This window comes from Marmota flaviventris, chromosome 17 (assembly GCF_047511675.1).
Source record: "Marmota flaviventris isolate mMarFla1 chromosome 17, mMarFla1.hap1, whole genome shotgun sequence".
In the NCBI taxonomy this organism is placed as follows: domain Eukaryota; kingdom Metazoa; phylum Chordata; class Mammalia; order Rodentia; family Sciuridae; genus Marmota; species Marmota flaviventris.
In genome coordinates this window covers 77,149,420-77,169,264 of record NC_092514.1, presented here as the reverse complement: position 1 = coordinate 77,169,264, position 19,845 = coordinate 77,149,420, and the positions used below count along the sequence as shown (strand labels likewise).

The following is a 19,845-nucleotide window of genomic DNA, read 5'->3' as shown; positions in this document are numbered from 1 at the left end:
TCGTACCACCCACCCTGGGCACACTACTCCGCACACCCAAGCCTCAACAGTGTATTTTTCTCAGCAGCCACCAGAAGAACTCCTGTAACCCCATACCTTCTGAGGTGGCCTCCTGCGCTCTGCTCAGGCAGTGGCTTCCCTCCCCCCCACCACAGCAGGTCCATCTTGTCCCTCCCAGACAGACTGCCACTAGGGCCAGTAACTCCAGCCCCCTGGAATCTCCATCTGGGAGCCTGGTGCTGGGGGTGGAGAGGGCAGGCAGGGCCTCGCCGGGTCCCAGGGACCCCAGTCCATAAGTCCTCAGAGTGGGGCTATTCCAGAACCACTGTGCCGCCCACGGCTTCCAGGGCCGCCTTTATCTTCTCTGCCTCAGCTTTGGCGACGTTAGCTTTGATTTCCTGAGGCAGGGACTCCACCAGCTTCTTGGCCTGCCAGAGACAGACAGCAAAGTCAAGAGATTTGTGAGCCCTAGGCCACCATACCCAAGCCCATGTTGGAAGGGACCACCCCAGATAACTGTCAGCTTATGCTGGTCCCAGGGAAGAGGGTTCAGGCACAGGAAGCCCACCTGGACGAGGTTTATGCCCTGGATGTAGTTCTTGATCTCTTTGATCAGTTTCACTTTGTCTACCGGCTTTGCCTCTGTCAAGCGGACAGTGAAATGTGTCCGTTCTTTCTGTTTTGGGAGATCTTCCTCCTCTGCTACCTTAGGAAGAAGAAAGCAGGCAAGGTAAGAAAGGATGGGGCGAAGGTGGAACAGCTTCTCCTGGCTACCCCATGGGAAGTGCAGGTGAGCGAGGACAGGCACATTGCCAGCTTCCAGCCCCAGCAAAGTCTGGGTCGTGAGTAAACTGCCTCTGGGGGTCTTGTGACCAACGGATGCATTTCCTCCAGCACAGGCTGGTCAGGGTTTAGACCTGGCTCCTTCACCTAGAAACACTCCATTCCCTATGGGCCACTCTGAAGCCTGCCTCACAGGCCGGCAGAACCCCACATCCCGTAAAAAACCTCCTCATGAGACAGGGTGAGCAACACCAAAGTGCACTGTAGATGTGCAAGGTTCCAGGGAAGTAGTACTGGTCCCGTCCTCAGCCATGCAGGGGCAGGTGCCGATGATGAGCTGACTGCATTGACCTCGACCTTCACCCAGCAAGACTATGGGACAGATGGGCAATGGTGTTCCTGAGGTGACACACAAATAGCCAGGGCCACCATGAGCACCACAGTGTGAGATGCCCTAGTTTGGGCCTGCTGCCAGGTCATCAACAGCACTCTGTCCATTCTCAAAATCACTCCAGTTTGGACAATGGATCGTATGACAATCCTACCCTTGCTTTAGGTGTCGGGCCTGAATCTGGCAGTCTTCTGGGTGTTCACAAGTGTTGTTCACAGGGTCGCCAGCAGGCCAGGCAGGTGCTCCACTACCACCTGCACCTCCAGCTAACAAGCCTTTAAAGACACTTCCCAGGTCTGAGGTGGGAGTGTGAGGATGGCCCCCGTGGAATCACCACCCATCCTGAGTGTGGGGTGTTCTGTAGGACCTGGTCTGGTGCAGACCAAGGGACCTGAGGGTAGGGACCCAGATGAAAGAGGCTTATCCCCAAGCCAGCCATCAAAGGCTGGGTTTGGGCTCCTTTCAGAAATACAAACTTGCTCCCAGCTGCCCAGGGGACAGAGCAGCCTGTTACCTGCCCTTTGCCCCCTCTAGCTCCCACTCGCACAGAAAGTCATGCTCTTGCCTGGGAGCCCTCCTATCTGGCCTCTCCTCTGGAGTAGGTGGGGTTAGAGGAATATGTCAACATGGCCGGCTGGGAAGCACACTTGTGACAATTTACCAGTCTCCCAAAAGAGACCAAGACAGGGCGGCCCCCAGGCCTCACCAATCTGTCATCTGAGCTGAGTCTCCCCCTTACCTTCAGGAGTTCATTGAGGTCTGAGATCTCCAGGAATGCTTGGACCTTTTTTTTAACTCCCTTCAATTTTCCATGATGTTCCCTCCTAATCAAGGACTTCCTTGAAATTTTATAAACTTCTTCCCTAGTTTTTTCCATAGCACTTGCCCCATTTTACCAAGTGACACAAACATTCTTGGCAGGGAAGTCCCTGGGTGTGCAGGGAAGCCCACAGTGGGAACCTGCAGAGGTGTAGGGCACAGGGGATGGCAGCTACAGGACCCGAGATAGGACAAGAGAACTGTGCCACATAGTATGAGACAGGAGGTGAGCTGGGCATACAGAAGGCTTTTCTGTCCAGAATCTGGCCTGGCCTTACCTCAGGGGCTGCTGCAGCAGGGAGAGCCCCAGGTATCATGCCACCGGTCGGCATGAGGCCGACATCCTGGATCTTCAAGGTTTTCTGTGGGGACAGAGAACAGTCTCAGTAGATGGCTGTTACACTCCAATTGTACTAATGGGGGGAAAGCCTAGCTTAGTCCTTGGACCTGGGGAAGCACCTCTGGGGATTGAGCCCAGAGCCCTGCACATGCTCTATCACTGAGCCACATCCCCAGACCTTTTTAAAAATTTAAGACAAAGTCTTGCTAAGTTGCCCAGCCTGGCCTTGAACTTGAGATCCACTTGCCTCAGCTGCTGGAGTAGGTGGGGGTAGAGGAATATGCCAACATGGCCGGCTGGGAAGCACACTTGTGACAATTTACCAAACTCCCAAAAGAGATCAGAGACAGGGCAGCCCCCAGGCCTCACGAGTCTGTCGTCTGAGCTGAGTCTCCCGGTTACCTTCAGGAGTTCGTTGAGGTCTGAGATCTCCAGGAGCGTGAGGCTGGCGATGTCCTGGACGAGTTGCTGGATCTTGGGCGGGTACTCCTTGGGGGCGTTATCCAGGGGTGCCCCCGCCAGCGCCTCACCCCTTCGGTGGCTGCTGCTCCTCATCTGTCGCACGGCACAGACACCTGGCACCTGTGGTCTAGTCGCCCCCATGCAAACAGCGTCAGCTCGGGAAGGGAAGGGGGTGCGCAGACATGCAAGCAGGTCCTCCAACACCGGGGCGGGAGACCACCTCGATCCTTGGGCCCAGCCAGGGGTGGGTGGCTTCCGAGCCACCTCGGGTTCCTCTGGGGAGCCCCCTTTATTTTGTGCAGTGACTCCACCCGGAACGGCGGGCTTCTGGGCGAGCAAACTCCGTCACCTGGCCCAGGCATTTCGTTACAAGAACCCTTCCTGAACGTGGGCCCGCGGCCGGCCGCCACCCACACTGACTGCACCCTGGGGACCGGGACGCCAAGGTCGCCTAGGGCCGAGCGGACCCCGCGGCCAGGCCCAGGAGGGTGGCCGCGCGCCCACCGTCCCCTTGCCCGATCGGCCCCACCGTCCGGCCCAGTGATGGCGCCCAGGGCCCTGCAATACCTGGCGAGACGGAGCGCGGAGGCCCGAAGCCCGAGGGGCGGCCCCCACAGGCGGCGGGCGGCCGCCGGTAGCATCGCTCCGGGAGCGGGAAGGTCACACGCGGCTCTGCGCGGAGGCGACGCTCTAGCCACGAGCAGGCGAGCTGGGCGGCCGCTCTAGCCCAGAGGCCTCCAGGCATTCGAGCTGGGCCGGGCCACTCTAGCCTCAGCGGCCCCGAGATTACCCACAAGGCGGCGCGCTGCGCCGCGCAGGCGCAGACTGCCACTTTTCCCCCCGCAGGAGACCGGGGGAATCGTCCTGCGATCTCCAGGATCCCGTGCCTCACCGCCGGGGTCTTCCGAGAGGTAAGGGACGCCGCATGAGACTCGCCGCAGAGCCCACCCACAGCGGGCCGCAGCTCCGGCCGTGGCTCCTGCGCCACAACCAAAACCCAGGTTGTTAGCTCCACTTCCGCTATGGCGTTGAAGGTGGGACCTCCAGGAAGGAGGCATAAGGGCTCTTCCCGAGTGGGTCGCCGCTTCTGCACCTGTCGAATGCCCCTGCCACGTGATGCTCTGCGCCGTAGGGACGCCCCAAAGTCCCCACCTACAATAAGGCTAAGGCCTCCCAACTTCCAGAACCGTAAGAAATAAATTGTTTTTACTAACTGTCCGGCCTCAGGAATTTTGCTATAGCCACAGTAAGCACACGGAAGCAGTGCCCAGCTGCCACTGGGGCTGAGCCAGGGCATGTTGGCCACCAAACAGCAAGTACTTTTTGAAATATATTTTATTTTCTGTTCTGCGTTGGAGGACAGCTGAAAAGCAGAGAAGCCAGAGAGCCTGAAGCCCTCACCCTGCTGAGAAGTGGGGAACCAGGCCTGGATAGCTCACTGCCAGCTCAGAGTGAGACCAGAGCGGGCTGCATCAGGGCTAAGGGTCCCCACTCCAGCCACCTCTTGCAGGTTCCAACACACAGAGCTGAGGACTCTCGAGGACGGTCCTTTTCCTACCCCCTCCCGTCCCCGAGGCCCAGCCCTGGGGAAAGAAGTCAGAGACCAAGACAGGACCAAAGCTGGGAGCCAGTGGCAGAAGCCTGGGCTGAGGGCAGGGACGAGGACTGGGGCTAGAAGGGTCACACGAAGCAAGGGAGACAGCTAGTTAGACACAGGTGGTTTCGGTTAACTGTAGTGTTACTGTGGATGGTCTGAATCTCCAGCCCAGGGTCAGTCGAAGGAGATGAGCTGGGCCTCACTGCCCTGTGCAGGAGGCCCCTGTGCAGGGGGCTGCTGAGCCACAGGGGGCTGCTGCTGGGGAGGGCCACCCGAGGGCGCCATCTGTGGGGCAGGAGAGGAGAGAGACCTGAGCCACAGTTCCCAGGGGCTGCACTGCAGCACAAGGTGGACTGTAGAAGCCGTCAACACGGTGCACGGAGCCCGGGAGCTCCAGCTTTCACACAGATGCACGGGTCTGCCGTCTACATGTGAACCTGTCTCCTTGGCTTTCATGTCCTCATGTGTCTGAGAGGACCCTAAGCATGACCTTGTCTCCCCACGGGACTGCAGCATAGGATGGCCCTACAGCAGTCAGGCTCTCATCCCTAACCCATCAGGCAACACAGGGGAGGTGGACAGGGAAGGGCTCACCTGCTGGTACACAGGCTGCTGTCCTGTGATGTAGGGCTGCTGGGGTGGCAGGGATGCATCTTGGCTGGGGAGGGTAGTCATAAGGTTCTGTGGAGAGTAAGATGAAGCCAGACACTGGGAGAATAGCACCGTGCCCTGACAGATGTGGGGCCTCTTGGCTTGCAGCAATCTAAAGCCCAACACCAGGAGCGTCCTGCCCAGTGCACCATACCTGCATGTTGTATGGCTGGTAGCCCATGGACACTGACTGGCTTCCCATGTAGCCCATGGTGCCTGGCTGTGGAGGCTGGGAGATGGCTGGGAGGCTCTGCGGGGCCTGGGAGGCCACGTTCTGTGGAAGGAAGTGGTGCAGTGGGAAATGGGCAGGACCTGGGCCCAGCTGGGAGGGGAGCAGTCTTGTCTACATACCTGGTAGCCTGGGGTGGGAGTGGGCTGGTAGGATGAGTAGGCTGGACTCGCTGTGGGCCCCGCCTGGGCCTGGGGGGCTGCCTGTGCCCCGGGGGCCCCTGCCGGGTACATGTAGGCACTCACCATGCTAGGATCTGTGACAAACAAGATAGATGAGCTGCTTCTGAGGAGTGGCGAGGGCAGGGAGGCTGGACTCCCTTTTCTGAGGTTTTCTTTCTTTTTTGGATGGGGATACTGGAGATTGAACCCAGGGGCGCTTCACCACTGAGCCACATCCCCAGCTTTTTTTTTTTTTTGAGACAGGGTCTTTGTAAGTTGCTTTGGACCTTGCTAAATTGCTGAGGCTCGTCTTGAACTTGCAATCCTCCTGCCTTAGCCTCCCAAGTCACTGAGATTACAGGTATGTGCCACTATGCCCAGCTCCTTTACACTTTTTGAGACAGGGTCTCACAAAGTTGCCCAGGCTGGCTTTGAACTTGTGATCCTCCTGCCTCAGCCTCTTGAGTGGCTGGGATTACAGGTATGTGTTACTGTGCCTGGCTCTGAGATTTTTTAGAACTTCATTTATCTTCATAATTTCAAAAGAGGACAATAAAGCCAACAAGGATGGGAGATGGTTCTAAAGTAGAATTAAATAAATGAGCCAGACTGTATTTGAAATGAGAGACAGTCACACTGCAGGAGGTAGGGGGAGCTGATCCTATAGCATTGAGCCCAGAACCTTGACACCCTGACCTCAGGTCACAGACAACAGGAACTACAGATAAACGCTCAACTCTGGCCAGACGTGGCTTTCCCACTGCAGTCCAGCCTTCGTGGGAACAAGCAAATAGATAACTATGTTGAAAACAAAGAAGAAACCCCACACTGTTGGATGGGGGACACTGGGATAAGCTTCTGGTCTCTGTGCAGCATGAGGACGTGTTCACATGCCACACGGCACACACACTTCCAAGTTCATCAGCCAACAGGACTGAGAAGCACAAGCACACCCAGAAGCCAGACCATGGCTTGTAAAGGCCACTCTCCACTAGAAGGAAGCAGGCTGTCCAAGAATGGACAGGTCAAGCAGAGTATGCAGTTGACCTGCCTCAGTCAAAGTCATAGGAGCCAGCCCAGGGCTTCCACAGGCCACCCAAGCTGGTGTGAGCAAAACCAACAGCGATAATGAAGGATTGTCTTCTGAAGGAGGAGCCAGTGAACCCATCTGAAATAAAGAACAGAAATGGAGAGGGAAAAGCCCCTCCTTCCACTGGAAAGTCAACGGCACAATTAGGCACTGTCTGCCAAAGGTCAAAAAGAGCCACTGTGACGCACACCTGCAGTCCCAGATACTCAGAGGCTGTGGCAGGAGGATCGCTTGAGCCCAGGAGTTTGTGGCCAGGCCATGTAGCACAACAAGCAATCATACATTCAGGCAAAATTTAGCAAGAACTACTGAGGTGAGGCAAAAAGATTAAGGAGTACAGATATCTGCAGAGTGTTCATCTCCCTCCTCAGACACCTGCCGACGACAGAGGAATAGGCACTGTCTGCAGAGATGCATCCAGAGGCGTCAAGCGGCCATGCTGGGACAAAACAACACACTGTGTCCCCCACCTGACAGCTCCCTCCATGCCAGAAGTGCGGCCCAGAGCACCTTCAGGCAGAACACACCTGCATGGGGCAGTCTGCTCACAGGCCAGGGCCAAACAGCCCATGTCTGAGGGATGAATGTCCTGGAGGAGCCGTACAGGGCCTACATGCAGTGCGTTGTCACTAGCGCCTTCTGTGATGCCCTCCCAGCCTGTGAGCACACGCCCTAGTATCAGTAAACATGTCTGGGTGAAGGTATCGCCTGCCCCTTACTGTCAAGGCAACTGAGGGCGTGCACATGCGGAGGAAGGAAAAAGCAGACGTGAGAAAATGTTCATGTTTAGGAAATCTAAAAAATTATTTGCCTCATTCTCTCAACTTTCTGTTTAAGTTGGGCTAAAATAAAACCTAAAGAAAGCTGTGGTCTGGGGCCACCTCTGCCCTGTGGGTACCTGCCGTGGTGCCAGGCATGCTGGGGTAAGGGCTGGCAGCTGGGGCTGCCTGGCTCATGTACACGCTGTGCATGGGGGAACCCTCCACTGAGCCTGCTGGACTGAAGGTGCCAGGGAAGCTGGTCGGGCCCGAAGGTTGGTAGAGCACGCCCCCGGCTGTGGGCATGGCCTGGAGCTGGGGACAAAGAAGACGTGGGGTGAGAGAGGGCCTCAGCCAGCGGGGGTGGGGGCAGATGTACATGGGTATAGGGCAGGGGGCAGGTGGGGCGGCACATGCCTGGGCATAGGGCAGGGGGAAGGCAGGCATCTGGGCACGCATCTGGACAGTCTGCTTCTGCTGCTCCAGGCGCATTTGCCGCTCCTTCTCCTGCTCCTGTAGGCGCTGGATGGCCAGCTGCCTCTGCACCTCCAGATACTCCTGTGACAGCCACACGGTGGGCGGGTGTCAGGCAGGCCCAGGACCCCCCCACCCCCACGTGGGGCCAGCCACTGCACCTGCTTCTTCTGCCGCATGATCTCTAGCTTCTGGGCTAGCTGGATCTGGCGCTGGCGCTCAGCCTCTTCAGCTGCCCGGCGTAGTTTCTCGCGGTGTTCCTCACGCAGGGCACTCAGTGCACCCCGGGCATCACGGATCTGTGCCAGCTTGTCCTGTAGCCCCTCATAATACACTGTTGGCAGAGGGTAGGACGGCCCTGACCACTACAGCGTATAGGGGCAGCCCTGTCAGCATGGGCTCCTGCACTGGTAAATGCTGGGCCCCTGCATTTCCAGCTGATCTCAGCAATCAGCAAGGCCTAGCCCAGCCCACCTCCCTAGGGGCTGCAGGCCCTGGGCTTCTGGGTTGGAGGGGACACACAGTCCTGTGCTTGGCGGAGTACAGCAAGGCAGAGCCCTTCGCTGCGCTGCGGCCACTTCCCATGGCAGCCCCATGGTGGAGCCCACGGCTTCAGGGAAGGACAGGAGAGGAGCGCTAGCTCTCCTGGGGCAGGCCCTATGTCCAGCAGTGGACAGGGCTGAGCACGCAGCGCTGCTCCAGACACCCCACCACCCGGGAGCTGACAACCCCAAGGTCCAAGGCGCGGGCACCTACACCTGCGCTCATCCAGCTGGTTGAGCAGCTCGAGCAGCTGCGGGTGCATGCTGGTGAGGGACTGGAAGAGTGACAGCACGGCCGAGTCGTTGGTGATGCTGCGGCCCCGCACATGGTTGCTCTTCATGCGGTTGACAAAGGTGGTGACGGCGTTCTGCAGGGCCTTCAGGAACTGCTCGTGGCTCTCTTCTGACCCTCCATTCTGGTACTGCTGTTGGGGACAAGGCAGACAGCTGAGCATGGCCATGATGCTGACTAGGCCAGCCTCCCTTGGGCACCGGCCAGTCTATAAGGCCTCAGCAAACCCCCTGCGGAGGTGGCACACGGGCATCTGGACAATGCCTGTTGTGCTCAGAGCCTGGAGCAGACCATTAATTGGGTCTCTAATCTGCTCTACCAGGCAGGCACCATTAGCATCCCTGGTCTACAGACAAAGCAATGAGGCCCAAGGTTGGGCTTCTGTCCACCTGCTCAGGGACAGTCAGGTTGGAGCTGGCTGGGAGCCCCTGCCCTGGTAACACGGGCCTGGTCTGACTCAAGGCAGACAAAGCCCAGAAGCCCCAAGGAGAGGGAGGAACTCCTCTGGGTAGGCCTGGGCTGCTCAGAATATGGGGTTCATGTTAAGTCCACACAGAGTAGACAGGTTCTCTTCTGAGAAGCCACATAGGCATAGCACGGCAGGGTCAGAGCTGATATTGGGACTGCCGGTTACAATGGGCCCTGGAGGGAGGCATAACTTACCTCACTAAAGGGGCCACTAGAGGGAGTTATGGGCTGAGAATCTGTCTCCGGAAGGGGAGCCTGTAAGAGACCAGAGGGTTAAGGGGGCCTCCATGCAGCCTGCCCTGGACACAACCCCCCGGAGACAGGCACCAGGAGTGCAGAGTGGCCTCTCACCTCAGCCACACCGGCAGGGGCTGCATGCCCCTCCCCAGGCTGGGTGGCTGGCTCCGTTAGGGGCACAGGCGCAGATGGCGTGGGGCTCTTCCGAGCCTCCTCTTGCTTCTTCTCCCAGTAATTCCGGTTAAGGTACCGCGCAAGCTGCATGGCAATAAGGGGTCACTTTCATAGTCTGGCAAGTGTGAGAGGACAGCATGAGATGCAGGGCCCTTACCTCAGGGTCGATGTCTTCAGCCAGCGGTGCTGATGAGTTCTGGGGAGACAGAGAGAGGCCTGAGGGGTCACAGCCAAGAGGAGTAGCACACGGCTCCCAAGTGACCCAGGCAGGGGCCTGGGTGGTGCCACATGGCCCTGAGTCCCCATGCCATGCCTGCTTGGTGCTGATAGCCATGGCTTTACAGGCTCCCCGTGGTACAGGCGCCAGGGCCACCCTCTCCTCTCTGGGGTGGCACCACCTTAAAGTCTTAGAAAGGCTCTGACATAGCCACCACTGGGCTCTGCAACATTGCTAGAAGCAGCACAAGTGACACTTAGCTGGCACTCCCATTAATTCCCAGGGCCAGGCCAGAACAGGGACGGCCCACTTGGCCCTCACACAGCACTGCCTGGGCCCTGCCGACAGCAGGAAGGAGGAAGCGCCACAGCCGGCCAGTGGTAGGGTTGCTCCTGGCCCAGAGGCCCAGCTGTGGCCCACACCCATCAGAGCCCAAAGCTTGCACGTAACTTCCCTGACCTGCTGCAGCCTGCCTGATGAAGAGTGAGGCTTGGCCAGAGGAGCAAGGTGGCCCTGTGACCAAGGGCTTTAATGCTTGAGGGTGCACAGGTGTGTGAAGGGACAGGGTCTAACCTGCGGGGCCTTTGTTCATATCCTCAGCCCCCACAGGGAAGCCCCGAGCCAGGACAGCCAGGCCCTTGGTGTCCTCCCACCTGCCTCCCACCTCCCATAAGCAGCATCAAGCCACCTGGCTGGGCACACAGCAGACTCACCACGGGTGAAGAGTACAGGCTGCCAGCTGGGGGTGCCGACGACGCCAGTGGGGTGGGATCTGCCTTGGGATGTGCGCTGTATGTTGACTTCTGTCTCTGAAGCAGAATGGGGAAACAGTGTCACTGGGCGAGCACAAGGCACAGCAAGAGAGGTGGGCACTGCACACACCTGTGGCCCCCAGGCACAGTGCGGGGCACTGCCTAGCACCTCCAGGGAAACAGGGGGTCCCCTCCTGAAGGCTGACTCCCACCACTCACCAGCCTCTCCTTCTCCTCTGCCTCTGACTGCGACAGGGCCAGTGCCAGCTGCAGCTCCTCCTCCTCCTGCAGAGCAGTCTCATCCCGCTTAGGGGGTAGCTGAGGACAGCAGGGCAGGTGAGGGAGGCCCACGGGAGGGGCATGCTGGGGACTGTGGGGGGACTGGGTACCTGCGACTGCTGTGACAGGGGGCTGGTCAGGTACTCCGGGGGCAGCTCAGTGGTAGAGGTGGACTTTCCTTCTGCTTTCCTGGAGGCAAGATGGGATGCTACAGGTAACTGTCCCCTGACACCTGCCCCATCCCCACCAAAGTTGTCAACCACCCAGAGCTTCCTACACACTATTCCCATGAAGTGAGGACAGGGATCCCACAGGCACATGTAGCCCAAAGGCCATGCTCCAGGGAACAGTAGGAGCAGCTGTGGACCCTGAGCCAGCCACAGGGCACCAGTAGGCGTAAGCCATAGTCCCTCTCCTGGAAATGGTGACTCAAAATCCCACCTGGCCAGAACACCTGGAACTGCCCTCGGTGTCCTACCTGTGACCAGCAGCAGGCCTCATCCCCAGCAGGTTCTAGGAAAGGCTGCAAGACCTTTCATGATCACAGAGCCAGACCAGGCCTTTTCTAGAATTCGACCTGGAGCATGCAGACCTTCTCCAGAGCAAGTGGTGGCTGAGGGCCACAGACTTGCAGTGCATTCAGAATTCCCACAGCAAGGGCTGGGGTTGTGGCTCAGTGGTACAGCGCTTGCCTCGCATGGGTGAGGCACTGGGTTCAATTCTTAGCACCACATAAAATAAATAAATAAAGTAAAGGTGTTGAGTCTGTCTGCAACTAAAAAAATTTTTAAAAAATAAGATAAAGAATTCCAACAGCACGTGCAGACCCCTCTCCAGAGCGAGCAGGTCCATGTGGACCAGAGAGGGGAGGAGAGGGAAGGGTGAGCAGAGTCAGACAAGTGTGGAGCCCTGAGCCCTCCAGTAGAGGACACTGGTCGGGCTCATGTGGGCTCTTGCCAGTCACAAGGTAACAGAGCTTTCCAGGTGTCGTGCCTGGGTCTGAACCGTCCCCAGAGACTGCTGTGCTGAAGGCTTGGGCCCCATGCAGCAGTGACCAGATCTAGGGGCTCTTACCTCATCAATGGATTAACCCATTTAGAGTCCATATTTCTCCTGTGTGTCAGAGCTGGGGACTGAATCAAGGTTCTCCAACACTGAGCTACTAGCCTGGAATTTGAGAGCCTCCTGCCTCAGCCTCCCAAGTTGCAGGCATTACAGGTGTGTGCAACTGTGTCTGGCTGGATTCACAATTTAACAGGCTATTGGGAGATGGTGGAAACTTTAGCAGGTGAGGCCCAGGAGGAGGAAGTAGATCACTGGGGTGTGCCCGAGGTGAGATTTCTGTCCCCAATTACTTTCTCTCTCTCTGCTTCCTAGTTGCCATGAGGTGAGCAGCTTTGCTCCACCTCATGCTCCCTACCAGGCTGCTCTGTCACACAAGCCCAAGACAATGGAGCTGGCCATCATGGACTCAATCTCTAAAACCCTGAGCCAAAATACATCTTCCCTAAGTTGGTTTTTTTCCTCAGGAATTTTGTCACAGTGGCGGAAACCCGACAAACACGGGGAGCGATCTCCAGATCCAACACACCAAGTGTCAAGGTCCACAGGACCGGGGGCAGACTCAGACAGGGTCTCCACCTCATTCCTGGGGTTCCTGCCAAAAATGCAGGTCCTGGCCAGGCACAGTAGCACATGCCTATAAGTGACTAGGAGAGTTGAGACAGGAGCCTCCAAGCCCAAGGCCAGCTTGGGCAATGGAGCATGCTGCTGCCTCAAAACAAAAAGGGAGGATGTAGCTCAGTAGTTGAACAATCTTGGGTTCAACCCCCAGAATCACCAAAAAACAAAACAAAAAACCTATAGACCCTGAGCAGAAAGTAAACTCAGACCCAGAGACGTGAGACAGGCCACGATGGCTGGCACTGCAGAAGCATCTGTGTCAGGGACAGCAGAGGCTGAAAGTTCCAGGTCAGGGGTGGGGAGGTACAAGGACACATGGAGTGTGCTCTGTGGGCACCAGTGGTGCTTTCAGGGTGATGGCAAAACTGAACCACCTCAGCAGAGCAGGTTTAGAGCCACAGCAAGGTCAGATGTCCCCACTGAGAGCAAGGCTGACCTGCCTCAGAGAAAATCCTCCTCAGGAGACATGTGGGAGCGCTTAGGTACAAAGGGACACGTGGGCCACAATTCACTACAGATACGTGAACACGTGCACACACAAGGAACGGGAGGGAGGGAGAACACAGGCTGCACAGACCTGGCCATGAGCCCACAGCCGAGGAACACAGGCAAAGGCACCTGCCTCCCTGAGTTCTTCTGAGTATACCTGCAACTTTTCGCCACACCTACAACTTTTCCAAGTTTTATCCCCAAAAGTTGAAGTACAAATAAACCAAAAACAAAAATAAGCAACTGGCCTGCTGGGGTAGTGTCAGGCGGCTCTGGGGCCCCGCCTGCCCACCTGGCCTAGGGCCTGCCCCTCCCGCCCTCTGGCTGGCATTCCCTGTCCACCTAGGCCTTGAGCTGGGACACTCAGCCAGAGGCGGGCAGACAGCCTGCAGAGCCCATGAGGGGACTCACTTGTTCAGCTGCTCGTAGCAGGGCTCGCAAACGCGCACCTCCTTCTCAATGCCGAACTTGGGGATGGTGGAGTACTTGGAGGAGCACTTGCCGCAGAAGATCTGTCCGCATGCCCGGCAGTGGTGCTGCGAGTAGGGTGGGGCAGGCCTGGTTATAGGGCTGGGGCATCTGCCACACCAACTGGCCAGAACCACCCTGGACAACACTGAGGCTGGGCCTCAGTCTGGGAGCAGAGAAGAGATAAGGACAAGCAAAACAAATGCCTGGGAGAACATGAAGCCCCTGGAGAAACATTTTCAAGAGACTCAACTTCAGTCACAAGTTTGGGGAATATAAGGGGAATTAAAAACAAAGGTCAGCCAGGAGAGGTGGTGCATTCCTGTAATCGCAGCGGCTCGGGAGGCTGAGGCAGGAGGATCCTGAGTTTAAAGCCAGCCTCAGCAACAGTGAGGCACTAAGCAACTCAGTGAGACCCTGTCTCTAAGTAAACTACAAAATAGAGCTGGGGATGTGACCAAGTGCCTCTGAGTTAAAAAAAAAAAAAAATCCCCAAAGTCAACAGAAAGGGTGCAGGGATCCTGAGGAACAGGAGCTCTGAGTGCAGCATGTTGCTCCAGGATGGCTACTCAGACCTCTGCACCCCTCAGGCCAGCCTCAGGGGTCTTGTGGGAAGGGAGAACACAGCCTCACGTAGCAGAGTGCACATGGGCTGTCACCTGAAGCACTGAGTCAGTCACTCAGCCCTGGCCAGGTCTGTAGCTCTAGGCCTAAGCCTTCTATAAGGCCAACTTTGGCTGAGGGCACTGACCATCTACTACATGGCTGCCAAAACCACCACATTTCAGCAGAAAGGACAGGACTGTGACAATGGGGCAGTGGCTTCAGTGATGACAGGTGACCCGATGTCTGTCCGGCTATGTGAGAAGTTAGCAGGGGCTCGGCCACAGGGCCCCTTTACCCCTTAGGGCAGGCACTCACCTTGCGGGTCACCACCCCGAATTGCACTCTGCACCGGTGGCATTCCTCAGCGTCCACCCAATCAGGTGCCTATGGGGACAGCAAAACTTAGGACCACACCCCCAGTCCCCACCAAGCTCCCAGAGGTGGCAGAGCCTTCCCCCAGGTCCCACGGACAGGCAAGGAACAAAAGATCTGTGTGGCCAGAGCAGCTGCACCAGTCTGACCCCTCCTAGTGGCCCGAGCCATAGGGCCCAGGGCTGAGCTGCTTCAGATAGAAAGCCCCCAATTGGACTTCTTTCTTTGCCAAAGGTATGGCAGTGACACTTCCCACAGGTTTCCAGCTCTCCTAATATGTTTTCTCCTCTTCTCTGCAGAGCTGGAGATGGTACCAGGGCTTTGTGCATGGAAGGGAGCACTCTCCCACTGAGCTCATCCTGTGCCCTGCGCATTTATGTTAAGTACCCAACAGCTACATTCCAATGACACCATGAACACAGCCCCGTCCCCACCTCATCTTGCAGAGTCACAGCCACATCTTGTCCTCAAGGAATGCCTATATTCCCAGCTCTGGCCCACCCACGCCCAAACAAGACGGAGAGGCCTTCCCTGCCTGGCCGTGCCCCTGCCCGCTTCCTCAACTCCAAGCCCTGGCCATGCCCCGCCCAGGACTCACTCTCTCCGCAGCAAACATGGCATCACTTTCCTTGAATTCCGGGAAAACGTGTCCTGAGAAAGGAGACTGCAGTCACCTTCAGGTCCCACCCTGATTTAGCTGCTTTCTGACTCCTGACATCCGTTTCTTCAGACAAAACCACCAGAAGACGCCCAAAGCCCTCAGAACCCTGAGCCCAGCTAACACCTCTACATGTATTCTCAAACCACTGCCCCGCTCTCCAGGGCCACAACAGCCAGAGCGATGGAGCCGAGGGGCCCTGACACACCTCAGCAGCCACAGCCCAACCTGAACCCCACCAGTGACTTGCTGCCATACACAGGGCCATGACCAATCCTGGCCTAGCTCTCCTCTGGGTATGTGTCACCTTTCTGTCCTTCAGTAGCCAAGTGAGCTGTGACCCCAGGGCCTCAGAAGCCAATAGTTTTTGTTTCCCTATTATGCCCAGTCTCGGCACCTAGGGCAGCCGCCTACAAGGTCTTCCTTGGCCACTCATCCAGCACTGCCCCCCAGGACACATCACTTCCCAAAATGCAGTTGTCTTTTTATCCTGGGGTGGTATGTCCAGAAGGCAGGAGCTTGTGGAAGCCCACTCTCCCTCCATGGGGGCTCTCTGTGGAGTTCCCAGAACACCATCCTCCTTGCTTCCAATGTCAGCCACTCAGTGAGGACTGGCCTATCCTCTTTTGCCCTGCATCTATGGGTCCAGCTGGTTTGACTCTGCCCAGGAGGGTAGCCCTGTGGCTTCTGGAGCAATGTTTCCGCCTTAGACGGGATCCCATCCCCCTGCCCCAACTCACCCTCCACCTTCATGATCTGGTAGGTGTCCTGGACCACTTTGTACTTGGGCTCGTTCCGGAAGGCATGGGCCCAGGCTTGGATCAGGTACAGGATCTTGTTGCGGACATTCACTTCCACTTGCCTCTGTAAGGCAGGGAGGAGTGGGGAAGGTCTTAGGATATTCGCGCTGCCACAGGTCTCAGCGAGAGGAGGTAGCTGCCCTGAGCAGACAGGACTGGCATAGAGGTGGCGGGGGGTCTGGGTGAGATGTACAGGACAAGCACCATCCTGTGCCCAGGTTCCCTGAGCAAACACTTGCTCAGGCCATGACTCTTTAAACCCTATAAGGAGCCAAGGGACTCCCTGGAGCTAAAATGCCCCAAGTCTGAAAGCCTATAGCTGAATGTCTCCTTCCCTCTCCCCACAGACCCAGACTAGCCATGGAAGTCACTGGCTCCTAACAGTCTCAAACAGCTAGAGTCAACTAGGCCCAGCCACGAAGTATTGCCTCAGGACCAAGGATAGAGGCTGCTCTTGCTTCCAGTCACAGCCTGGGAAATGCAGCAGGCATTGCCCAGGAAACTTCTCCACACACAGTAGAGAGACACCATCTCCACTCAGTGAGCACACAGCCAGGCCTCAAGTCTGGTGCTCTCTCAGGGAGGCTGTGACATCTGACACTGAGGACAAAGGATAGAAAGCTGCTTCCAGGAGACACAGTGACAGTATCCACACTGGGACTCAAATATCTCTCCACAACCTGGTCCTCCAGCAGCCACTCCCTCCCCATCACCACCCTGACTCCCCAGTAGACGGGCAGACCAGCAGAGGACCCCCACAGTACAAACAGAACACAGCAGCCACATGAGGACACCTCCCCTCCTCCAACCAGGACCACATAAGAACCTGGCCAAGGTACAGTAACGGCCTCACAAAAGCCCAGCTGTCAGCTTGGACATGCAGGTGAGCTCTGGGAAGCATGGGTCCAGGATGGGGTCTCCTATGAGACAAGGCCAGGCCCTGGGTCACAGCAGAGGAAGAGCAGCCTTACCTTGGTGGGATGTCCTTTCGCCTCAAACAACAGCCATATCACCCCCACTCTGCATCACTATCCACATCACAATCCCTACAGGTGGGCCTGGGGACAACCTCCCAGGGGTCTGAAAAACTTTCCCTTCGCTCCCAAAGGGGGGTATGGAACCCACCCTCTCCAGGGAGCTCCTTCCACTGCTGTCTGCCCTTCTGATTCTCCCCTAGACACAGCTACACACCTGTGTCCCCTGCTCAGATCTCCCCATCTCCACATGGCTGCCGTCCCAAGCCTCCTCTCCAGGATTCTGCTCATACAAAGCACCACCACCATCGCTGCCATTCAAGACTCAGCCCCACGCCCTGGCTCTGACAGGCCTCCCCTGGCACCTCAAGAAAACCAGGAGTCAGCCCTGTGCTCCGGACACAACTGGACTTCAATCCAGAGCCTGTGTCTTCCCAGGTCTGAGCCTAAGTGCGAGCAGTACTGGGACCGCCACTGCTCGCTTCACACCTGCTGCTGCACCCAGTGCTGTCCCTGTCATAGATGCCCAGTAAGCACCAGGAAAAGTGGAGTGACCTGCCCCCAACCCTGACTCATGGTTCCTGGGGACGCCTACCTTCAGCAGCTCCTTCAACTCTTCCATGGTCTGCTTGTTAGCTACCTCGTCATGAACTGTCTGGCCACAGTTCTTTACCACAGATTCCATGACCTGCAGACCCCAAGAAAGGGAAAGGTCAGGCCAATGATCAAGGCAGTGTCCCCTCCTCTTCCTGGATGTACCCACCTCCCCATGGGAATGCAGGCCTCCAAAAGGCCTCTCAGACCACCCAGCCTGCCAGGAACCTTAAGCGGCAGCTTCACAGACAGGCAGCAAACCCACATACCATGACCCCTACAATATCATGGCTTGCAGCCACGAACTGAAATTGAGAGCTGACCCTCAGGGCTCATGTACCAACTACAGCCAGAGTACCAGTGGCATCATTTCTTCCCCTGTCACCCCTCAGGGTGACCAAGCTCAGTGACACTGCACACAACTGCACTCAAGGCTAGAAAGGACTTCACCTGTTGCTGTGTGCCCAGAAAGGGGACAAGGCTGCCTGATGCTGGGGGTGGGGACCCTCAAGGCTGAAGGCCAGAGAAGCAGCAAGGGTCTAGTTACCTCCAGGGCATACAAGGCTACATGTGGATTTTTATCATTGACTTTCTTCTTGATGGAATTTACAGCATACTTTGCTCTGAAAGAAAAAGACCATAGGTAGCAACAGAGAGGCGGGGGGGGGGGGGACACTTTCAGCAAGAAAGTTGGGGATATCTGCCTACTGGTTTGGTCCCCAGAAACTCTAAGCAAACATTAACACAACCAAGTATCCCTACGTTGCATGGAAAATCCCCTAATTGTTCAAAAACATCAGAACTCCCAGCATGTGGACCATGTGATTGCCCACATGAGGTCTCATGTGGTCAGCTGAATCCTGGAGGATCAGTGGGCACTCAGGGTTGTGCAGGGCTGCACCCGTTTTACAGGACAGACTCTTATCACTTACTGTGTGTCCCCCTGACGGATCAGGTCACAGATCTGTAGGATGGACTCCCAGTCGGTCTCCAGTAGGAGCTGGCTGGTGGCTTTGTCTGAGGGAAAGAGATGTCATTCAGGATTTGGTCTGTGATTCCCTAGGCAGCCCTTAGGCTCAGCAAAAAGGAAAAGAGAACTTGACTCTTCCCTTTTACACATCTGGACTGAATGGAAAACCACATGAAAATCCTTCCAGAGCACACCATGGAAGGACCATCCTTCCCAAACAAGATGCAAATGGAACGCTGTGACATGCTTGTTACACATTAGGTGCCATTTCAAACGGTTGATTCAACCAATTCCCACACAACCCCCTGAGCTAGGCACTACTATGTCCCTGCAGACAGAGAAAACCAAGCAGGCAGGGGGTATAGCTTGCCACACACACAGCAAGGATTCATTCTGAAATGCAAAGCTCTGCTGCTTCTCAGAAGACTCACTTAGTCCTTCAGAATCCCTGTCATTCAGATATTTTAACCCTTCAACTAGATATTAGCTGAACAAGCCATGGGGAGACTTGTAACATGAACTCCAGTCCTCTACAAGGGCTCTGAGGAAGGCACAACTGACTCCAGAGGACTCTACAGCTGACACTCTTCTCTCCACATCCGCGTGGCCTCGGACAAAGGCTCTCTGAGGAGCTACCACTCAACTACCGCATCACCTTCCCCAGCACAGAGGGGTCCACTTGGGGACTGATTCAGCAAGCTTCTGATTCCAACCTTGAAGCGCTGAACCATCCCATAAGCATGTGATGCCGGGCCTGCCTGTACTACGGGCAAGGAATGTTCCATCTGAGGTCTCTGCCAAAAGCACGCTTCAGAAGGAGGCAGCCTGGAGCCGATCGTGACAGCACCCGGGCGCCTGTCCCCAGACACAGAGCGTTTTCACCAGGAGAAAGGACCACGCACATTAAACACATTCCCTTCTGAAGCTGGCTCTCTCCAGGAGGCTCGGATGGCTCAGCTGGCGCCTCCACCGGGGCGGAAAGGCCTTCTGAACCCAGGGACGCTTTCAGGGCCGGGCGGACAAACACCGGCTCCACCCTTGGGGCCGACATGCGGTCACAGGCCCCGCGTGAGGTCTGGCTCTGTCACCCACTTCGAGACTCAGACTCAGACTCGGCCCCGCGCTGGCGAAAGGGGACCCAAGGCAGGCCCCGCGCCCACCCTCGCGGCGCCGCGCTCGCTGGAGCCCAGGGACGCGCCCGGCCACACCCGAAGCCCGCAGCCGGGAGCCACGGGAGGGCAGCCGGGCGCTGCCCTCGGGTCCTGGGGGCCGCGCAGGGCGGGCGCGTTACCTAGGAGACGCTCGAAGGTGCCGCTGCCTCGCCCCATGGCGACCCTGCTCTGGACCGACGCCGCGGGCGCTCCCCCTCCGCAAGCTGGCGCGCCCCCACTTCCGCTTCCGCCTTCCTGCTCCGGCGCGCGCACCCGCACGTCGCCGCACGCTCCCGGGAGCCGCGAGGAGGCAAGGCCTTCCGGGGGCCGCGGACGCTGGGCGCTGATTGGGCCGCGTTCGCGG

General features: G+C 57.2%; 2 protein-coding genes and 1 long non-coding RNA gene across 5 annotated transcripts; 1 reads left to right on the top strand and 2 right to left on the bottom strand.

Annotated features, from left to right (window-relative positions):
- Nucleotides 1-35: 35 nt before the first annotated feature.
- On the bottom strand, nt 36-3,447 carry Mrpl12 (mitochondrial ribosomal protein L12). The gene is made up of 5 exons (XM_027955575.3): nt 3,363-3,447; nt 2,736-2,922; nt 2,272-2,355; nt 569-706; nt 36-428 (listed from the first exon to the last, which is right to left on the bottom strand). The coding sequence occupies exons 1-5, from the start codon at nt 3,434-3,436 to the stop codon at nt 312-314; spliced, it is 600 nt and encodes a 199-aa protein (XP_027811376.1). The 5' UTR covers nt 3,437-3,447; the 3' UTR covers nt 36-311.
- A 175-nt stretch (nt 3,448-3,622) lies between these two features.
- On the top strand, nt 3,623-6,966 carry LOC139702285 (uncharacterized). The gene is made up of 2 exons (XR_011704870.1): nt 3,623-3,706; nt 5,698-6,966. It is a non-coding gene; the product is annotated as an uncharacterized lncRNA (long non-coding RNA).
- Nucleotides 4,113-19,730, bottom strand: Hgs (hepatocyte growth factor-regulated tyrosine kinase substrate). Of its 3 annotated transcripts, none has more exons than XM_027955571.2 (22): nt 19,622-19,730; nt 18,293-18,377; nt 17,908-17,983; nt 17,362-17,454; nt 15,733-15,856; nt 14,933-14,985; nt 14,278-14,346; nt 13,300-13,424; nt 10,827-10,905; nt 10,657-10,755; nt 10,399-10,494; nt 9,626-9,664; nt 9,409-9,552; nt 9,253-9,312; nt 8,512-8,722; nt 7,917-8,089; nt 7,699-7,839; nt 7,422-7,596; nt 5,395-5,528; nt 5,198-5,317; nt 4,987-5,073; nt 4,113-4,677 (listed from the first exon to the last, which is right to left on the bottom strand). In XM_027955571.2, the coding sequence occupies exons 1-22, from the start codon at nt 19,656-19,658 to the stop codon at nt 4,567-4,569; spliced, it is 2,331 nt and encodes a 776-aa protein (XP_027811372.2). In that variant the 5' UTR covers nt 19,659-19,730; the 3' UTR covers nt 4,113-4,566. The 3 variants fall into 3 exon arrangements, with proteins under 3 accessions (XP_027811372.2, XP_027811373.2, XP_027811374.2); XM_027955572.2 differs by having other exon boundaries at nt 8,512-8,719; XM_027955573.2 differs by having other exon boundaries at nt 10,657-10,722.
- Between the last annotated feature and the right edge of the window lie 115 nt (nt 19,731-19,845).